The following is an 8,120-nucleotide window of genomic DNA, read 5'->3' as shown; positions in this document are numbered from 1 at the left end:
AGAGCTATTACAACAGCAGATACAAAGCTATGGGCTATAGATTAAAGAGACTGTAGAGTCACAGCATATGTCAAGTATTGTACATGATTGTATATCTGCCCACAACAAAAACCTTTCTTTTTGGAATAAATCAGAGGTCTATGGTAGAAAATATAAGTAAAATCTACAGGAAACTGTCTGAACATCACCTCACGAGCTCACAAAGCATTTTAAAGATCAACACAGAATAAAACCTACTCAAATTTGGAAAAAAATTTTAATATATACAAGATGCAACATATAAAAAACGTAAATTACAACTTCAGTTTATGAACAGAGAGTGCTTTCTCCTTCTTCGGTTTTTTCTTTAATTTGCTTGCATCTTTGATTTGCATTCTCACTTGATCTTGCAGCTGAGAAAAGAAGGCCTGGGATGATTTCAAGGCCTTGTCTTTACCTTCATCCTGTCAATGGACAAAACATTTGTTATAACCGAGAAATGTACAAACAGTACCATTATATTACTTACTAGTTACTCACACATAATGGTATTTGACTTCAAAAAGATCTGGTAACTGATTTTCAAAGGGTATTTTTCACCACATTTTTATTCCACTCCTACTATCTAAAGAAATAAAGATTACATTCTCTTTCTAAGTAGCAATTAGCATGATCGGTAAGAGCAGGGGCATATCAAGAGCAGATCCTGGCACATCATGAATTACAACTGGGTACCTGTATTTTGTATTCTGCTTGCCTTCTGAAAAGGTAAGCACAAGCATCTGGAAGTAATGAAGTTATTTTTCCTATTAGTTTCTAATACTTCAGAATTTCAGAGATTTTTAGAATTTTATTTAAAAGACATCGTAAGTGGTACACAAGTTTACTGTTTTATAGCATGCAAAATAATATCAATCTGATGAGAGTATAGGGAAGGCTCCAAAATAAGGACAAAGTTAAATAGGAATATTGTATTACAAAACAGTTTAAGTTACCCAAAGCTTATATAGAACATAGAAACCTAATGTGCATTTAAGTAGTCCCACTTGATGAAGTGGAATGGCTTCAATGCAGGAAATAAAGAACATCTATTTGCAAGAATATCACCTTGTGGACCTTGAAATAAACAGAAAAGTAGCACCTCACACAAAATCATTTCTTCCTGATGAACATACTTTTATGTAAAGTAATTGTATCATACAGCTTTTTCATATTTTTCCAACCTTATACTTGTAATTCTCTGGGATGAAGTTTCCTTTCCTCTTTCTAGATAAAAATTATCTATCCTTGGGATTTTAGTCTTACCTTGAGCAGAGATGCTTTGCCTTCTTTGGTAAGCCTTTTTAATTTTGCTGCAGCAGCTTTTTTGCTAAGTTTTGTGCCTTGTTCTGGTTTCATCTTTTCAAGAAGCTTTTGACGTTTCTCCTTTTCCCTTCGCCTCATTCGTTTACGGAGCTTTTTCCTTCTTAGGTCTCGTTTCTTGTCTGTGGGAGTCTTTTCTGCATCTGTTTTTACATCACCAGCTTTGTTCTTTTCCTAAAGAGAAGAAGATCTTTAGATCCATAACAGTGCAAAAGACAAGACTCACTTCACAGAACTCAAATCTGTCTCAGCATTTCCATTATTACAAGTGCCAGCTCAGGATAAGGCAAAGGTCAAAAACTGGCAAAAGCTGGGAAATGAGATTTGTAGAGTTGGTCCAGGACAGGCTAATCGCTCTGCTCTAGTGACATTTAGCTTTCCCCTTCCCAATACCCACATATATGTTGGGACAGCAATGGCCATCACATAACAGTCTAGACCAAAACCAAAGCATAATACTATGGCCTACGGGAGCCAAATAAAATATACTCTTTACCCAGATAGAAAAAAACAAACAAACAAACAAAAAACACCTCACCCCCCAAAACCCCCCAACAACCACCAATGCTAAAATTCTAGACAAAAAGGTCCACAAGGTGAGGAAACACCCACCAGGATGAGAAGGGGCAGAATTTCCACTGATCTGAGAGACAGTACAACCTTCTATAAACCACACAGATCCTCTCCCAATCCTTATGCCATTTTATATTTACCTTGATCTCCTCTGGTGCTAAGAGAGCAGCATCACTAACAGCAACTGGTGCTACTTCTTCCACACTGATAGCTGGAAGGTTCGAAACGATTTTAACTTCTGGCACCGGCTAGAAATAAGGCGACACATTCAGGACTGAGCACACCATCTCAGCAGCTGACAGACAACTGAAGATCCCAAGTATTTGGGTTTGTTTAGAGTCAATCACAGTGCATTTAATATGAAATAAGAATGAGCTCAGTAAACATCAATGTTTACTTTACTTTCCATTTCTGGAATATATTTTAAAGTATCCAGTTCAAAGAAAAAGGGAGAAAGCCCCCAACTTTATGAAACTTATGCACTTACTGGTTTGGGTGTGAAGTGGAAATTACAAAGCGCATCCAGCTTCTGGAAGAGTGAATCCATCATTTCCTGAATTTCTTTGTGTTCAGGATTTTCTTCCTCTTCAGTCTTTTGCTGCATTAGAAATGCAATGTAATTGTAACACCATTCATACAGCCATTTTACTTTAGGAAGTGTGGTAACAACACAATGTACAATTCAGAGCCATTTCACTGGTGAACACTTAGAGAAAGACTCAAATACTTCCACTTTGAAAGTGTGTAAGTGAACACACAAGATTATGTGGTGTGAGCTTCAAACCCAAAGGTAAGGCATTGTTTACGGTACCTGGTGAAGTTTCATGTATTCTTGCTCGTAGATTTCAGCAAGACTCAGCTTACTCTTTTCATGATCCAAAGCGATCCGTTTCTTGTACTCAAAAGCTTCCTCTTTGGGTTTTTCTTTTGGTACTACATCATCCCATGCCTGAGAAAGTCATAAAGTAATGACCAAGTGCAACTACAGTCAAATATCAGCTACATCTTATTTAGAACATTTTTCAATTATTTATCTGGCACATTAACTAGTTTATGCATGTGGCTTCCCAGGACTCATTAAGTTTCACACTTTCATTTGGAAAAAAAAAAAGTAGTAAAAGTTACAGGTCTAGCTTGTGTCGTTGTTTTTAGTGAATGAGGGCAAGAACTGTAACAAGTTAACAAACTCCTCCCCATCTTTTTTAATTCAACGAACAATAAGGCTCAACAAGCTGTGAGATACAAATTTTCTATCAGTGGCTTTGAAGAAAAACGAAGTAAAAAACTGAGTTTGGGTCACTGCTCAGAAAGCTCAGAGCACTAGTTATGGTAACAGTCAAAACTTACAGACTGGCATTATATTCCAAATAAATCCTTACAGTTTCATATGGACACACGCATGTTTTGAAGTGCACCAAAGCTTGGCGCGTAACAGGGATATAAAAATGGGGCTCCTTAGAAATCTAAAGACATGTTCATCAAGACAAAAGCATACAACAACCTGTTGCAGAAATTAAGATAACTCTACACCTAACATTGGAAATGCTTCAAACTCATCCTTAGAATGTGCCATGTGAACCAAGCCTATGAAAAATATAAGGAGGAACAGGTAAGATAATATTAACCTCATCCAATATTCTCTGTTTAATGATATCTTCAAGCTGAAAAGTAGTTTCTTCTGTGATCACAGGTGCTGAAAGGAAAAAGTGAAGTATTTTAAGATTAATGTTTCTCCAGCAAGAAATAGTTCTTGTTCTACGAAGAATAAACTACAGAAAAGAAAGTAAGGCCTTCACAAAAATGTGGCAATTGAAGGTGAAGTAAGTAAATATAAGTACAAGTAAGTCATATTATGTGAGGCTCATAAATTACCAGGTCTGCCACCAAAGTTATGATTTTCCAGGTAAATTAAAAATTAACAAAAAATATTATAATTTCCTGTAGTTTCCACTGTGAAAATGCACAACCTCAAAATGACATCAAGAAGTTTAACTTGGTGTTCTGTTACCCTGCTCCTGAGTCACAGGTGTTTTCAGCAAGGTCAAAGGGCAGAACACCCAACATGGTCTGCAACATGCAGTCAGGAAAGCCCTGTCCCTCTCCTTACCCATTCGGACTGCATGGTCAAAAAGTACTGTTTCTTCCAAAAGGCTGTTCTCAGGGCGTTTTTGTCCAGTCACTTCTCCTTTAAGCTGCCAAGGTTTCTCCTCTAACAATGCTTCTTCTAAACTTTTTATTTTTTTGCTCATCTGAAAAACACAATTTCCTAAGAAGTTTAAAATAGAACGCACTCATAAACCCACAGCAAGAAATTAATATTTACTTCAGGTACATGAGGGAATATATGATTGCCGATGTATCTATGTAGATAAACCACGTTTTTCTTAAATTTTAAACACCCTCTTCATATTTGCTAGACTGAACAAATGGCACAACCAGTCAAAAAAAAAAAAAAAAATTGCCACTCTTTTGAAGTATTAGCCAAATAAAATATGAAAAAAACAACCAAACCACAATTACCTTCTCCTGTCTCTTCTCAAAAGATGACTTTATTTCACTGGGATTGATGCTCTTCTCTAATTGCACTTCAGTTACATCTTCTGTTTCACTGTCATCTGGCAAACTAAAAGTTACTTTTTTAGAAGCTTCTTTACTTCTCATGCGCTCCACCATTTCATCCATGTCCTCAAATCTGTAACAATAACATTTAATATAAAATAAAGGTAGAGAGGCCTCTATAATTTTTCACATGAAGATGTTTCAGCCCTTAGACGTTTACCTGTTACAACTAACTTACACTTTACAACCAGTCTCAAAGACTCCCCTAAAGGTAGAGGACTCTAGGGAAACTTCTGGATAATAAAAAAACTTTGAACAACTCTAAAATGCTTTATTCACATAAATATCAAGGGATAATACTAAAAAATTTAAATAAACTGATTTTAAATAGGTGACAACACAAACCATGAATATACAACAGTTAACTGAGAATGGCAAACTATGACCAGAGTGAGTGTGGTATTCCCAGTATTTTCTACTTCACTTTAGTGTAAAATTACAAGGATATTTTCACCTGCAAATAATGCCTATACTTACTCAGACATACTTTCTTCATTTTGCTCTTCAACAGCACTGTCTGCTTCCTCTTCCTGATCCTCTTCAGCATCATTAGCTACTAAATCATCATCATCATCATCATGAACTGAATCAAAGAAATCTTTGTACATCATATCTCTAGAACTTTTAATTGGCTAAAAAGGTGAGAGGGAAAGAAAAAACCAAACAACAAACCACAAGTGTTAAGACTGACAGAAATGAAAGGGTATCCTGTCTTTTAAAGTTTTTAGTGCCTGAGGAACAGCACTACTTGTGTAACAGTAAGTCAGGTTAGTGATGCATTAACCTGTGGTAAGGCATCATAGCAAAACTGATTTCTTTTACCGCTATTTACAATTCTCTATGACTTAAACATACAGAAGTCAAGGAGCTGTATATTTTGCCAAATACTTGTTGGAATGCACACAAATTCCCTGGGTATATTTCTTACTTGCTACTGAGAATGTCTGGTAATCTTAAATAATAAAATACTTATTTTTGAAACAATTGCTCATCAATTTAAGTTATATCAGAGTTACAAAGCCATGTCCTGAAAAAGCCCTTTGTTCTGCATCAGCCACCTTAGTGATCTTTAACTGCCAGATGCTGAGTGACAAATCTTTTTCATTTGCTGGGTCACCTATTCTGCAATTCTTCAAGGTCCCTTATTTCTTGTGGGTACTATCTCTTCCTTTATTTATGTAAAAGCCCAAGGCCCATCTAAGGGGAGACTGGAATAGCAGGATACTATGTTCTCCTACACTAGGACTGTGTCCTACCAGATATTCATTGTTAAAAGTAAAGCTTCAGAAGTAATCATTAGCCACTAAACAAATTTAACTTGGCAGTTTCTACACAGAGTTAAACAGCTTATGGTCATCCTAACAGATATCAGATTTTGATTTAAAGGAAAAGAGATATCAGAAAATTATTTTACTGGTATTCTTACTTTGACTTTAGCTTCTTCAGAGTCTTCTTCCTCATCATCTGAGATAATGTCTTCAAAATAATTAATATCTTCTTCTTCTTCTTCTTTGTCTTCCTTCTCTGCATCTTCTAAAAAAGCTTCCATCTCAGCCAGCTTGAAAAACTTGTCATCCACTACAGATTTTTTTCCCTTTTTTTTCAATGTGGTTTCCTTGGCTGTTTTAGCTTGTTGCTCCAGTGCTTCAATATCAAAGTCAATATCAGAATCCTCATCACTGTATTTCTGCATTATGCTTTCTCTGAGTTTACTTTGTTCTTCTTTAGCTTTAGTTTTATCTTTATCTTTTGTATAAACACTCTTCTGTTCAGTTTCTGCTTCCATTATGGTGTCTTCCAATTCCTTGTCACTGCTGGTCTCCACATCTGAGCCGTCCTCTTCCTGGTCTGAGAGAAGGCAAAGATCTTCATCCTCGGCATCCCTTGCAATGGATTTCTTGAAGAAATCGAGAACTGCATTGTTCTGGAGCTCTAGTTGCTGCCAAATCTGTTCTTCATCAAAATTTTCTATCACCAGCTCTTTTAGAGGACCCCCACGAACTATGTGAGTTCCTTTATTCAAATCGTAGAGAGTCTTTGTCATTGCTCTGAAGTCGGCTGCCAGTCCATCCTGCACACTAAGAGCACAATAAATAAAAGACCTTAACACCGTCCGTTAAGTTAATCACACGGTCACACTGCTGCTCTTTTTATATCTGCTTTGGTAGTTTCTGGTGCTACAGAACAGCATCTTTCAACAATTACATAGTGGCCTAACTTTCTACACATCTCTTGAAGTACTGCTAGTACACATTCATAGAAAAAAATAGACAGAATTCTTAATCCTTTCAGCTTTATTACACTTGGTGTATGAAGTAGCAGCTAGACAGAACATTCCAGCTTTCTATAGCTGCATCTTACAATACGCTGATCGTATTTAAGCACCTCAGACATTTTTGGGAAGTAAACAGTACAGCACTAAACACCTCAATCGTCCAAGAGCCAGACCCCAAGTTTCAAAGAGGTAACTGCCCTTCTCCACCGCCTCACTCCTCAACTTTTACACCTGGGCAGTCTTCTCCAGATTTTTCTCTAGGGCTACCAGTGCTTCCCCCCGCCGCCCCGCGGTACCTGAGGAAGCACTCGGGACGCGCCGCCGCCGCTCCCGCCACCCTGAGGCACGTCTGGATCCCCTGGATCCCCGGGATGCCCGGCACGGCCGCCATTGCCCCGCACACACGTGGGTACCCGGCACCGCCTCCACCGCGAGGCCCAGCACTCCGGTCCGGCCGGCTCCCGCGGCCGCCGCCAAGGTTCCGCACACAGGGTTCCGTTCCGCCCACGAAACCCTGCCCCGCCCCGCCTCCCGGGCCACGGCATTCCCGCCTCCTCAGCCATGGCATTCCCGCCTCCCGAACCAAAGCATCCTCACCTCCTGGCCCTGCCCTCCGTCAGAAGTGCCTCGTTGTCCCAGAACCGCAAGCAGGGTATGGCAGTCATATACCGGTGGCTGCTGCTTCCCGCCCTGGGAAGGGCACGGTGTTGCTACAGGATGTGCATCAGCACAGGGAAACCTGCTCTAAATATAGTGAAGCTACAGTCGTCTTCACAGTTTTGAGTCTCTGACCTAGATACAAGGGCTATTTTGGAACCGCACATTTCCAGCTGATTCTGTGGGCAAAACCTCCGATCTTACCTGGTGTCTCCCAGCGCAGGCTAACGAGGCATGTACACACCCCTTCACCATCAGCACAGCACTTCCCAGTGCTCTTCAACTCCCCTCTTACATTATGTAGTTTTCCTTAAAGTTAATTTATAAAGTCAAATTAAGCCTTACACCCACAGACCCCTTCCAGCCACCCACAGCCCTTCCGCAACTTGATCCAAAACTGTGACCAACCTTCCAACTTCAATACTGCTCTTGCCCCTGCTGCTTTCTTGTTTCCTTCCTACCAACAAATGAAGCCTTTTCAGTGCAAAGAACGCCCTGCAATGCCACTTCTGTGTGTCCCATCACTGTCACTTTGCACACTCAAAAAACCATGGTGTGGAGCAGGGCCCAGCCAGCAGAGCCATGAGTGTGACCTGTACCTGCAATTCACTGAACATCAGAAACACACCTGATACACAACCTGGGCTGGAAATTG

The 8,120-nt window shown here is 39.4% G+C and overlaps 1 protein-coding gene across 2 annotated transcripts; it reads right to left on the bottom strand.

The window, feature by feature from the left end:
• Positions 1-237: 237 nt before the first annotated feature.
• MPHOSPH10 (M-phase phosphoprotein 10) lies at positions 238-7,492 on the bottom strand. 2 transcript variants are annotated; one of them, XM_032122691.1, is made up of 11 exons: positions 7,406-7,492; positions 5,960-6,611; positions 5,011-5,165; positions 4,435-4,606; positions 4,022-4,163; positions 3,540-3,607; positions 2,726-2,863; positions 2,402-2,512; positions 2,055-2,162; positions 1,285-1,515; positions 238-443 (listed from the first exon to the last, which is right to left on the bottom strand). In XM_032122691.1, exons 1-11 carry the CDS (start codon positions 7,471-7,473, stop codon positions 294-296), a joined length of 1,995 nt encoding a protein of 664 aa, XP_031978582.1. In that variant the 5' UTR covers positions 7,474-7,492; the 3' UTR covers positions 238-293. The 2 variants fall into 2 exon arrangements, with proteins under 2 accessions (XP_031978582.1, XP_031978581.1); XM_032122690.1 differs by lacking the exon at positions 7,406-7,492 and adding an exon at positions 7,105-7,256.
• Positions 7,493-8,120: the final 628 nt, after the last annotated feature.

The sequence above is a fragment of the Corvus moneduloides genome, chromosome 13, assembly GCF_009650955.1.
Source record: "Corvus moneduloides isolate bCorMon1 chromosome 13, bCorMon1.pri, whole genome shotgun sequence".
NCBI lineage: Eukaryota > Metazoa > Chordata > Aves > Passeriformes > Corvidae > Corvus > Corvus moneduloides.
The sequence above is the reverse complement of the archived record's forward strand: the minus strand, read 5'-3'. Positions and strand labels throughout refer to the sequence as shown.

Excerpts from the sequence above, each read along its gene's own strand:
- MPHOSPH10 (XM_032122690.1), bottom strand. The coding sequence starts at position 7,199 with ATGGCGGCCGTGCCGGGCATCCCGGGGATCCAGGGGATCCAGACGTGC. Across the intron at positions 4,607-5,010 it reads AATGAAGAAAGTATGTCTGA|ATTTGAGGACATGGATGAAA; the intron begins GTAAGTATAGGC and ends TTATTGTTACAG. Across the intron at positions 4,164-4,434 it reads TTGAGAAGAGACAGGAGAAG|ATGAGCAAAAAAATAAAAAG; the intron begins GTAATTGTGGTT and ends TGTGTTTTTCAG.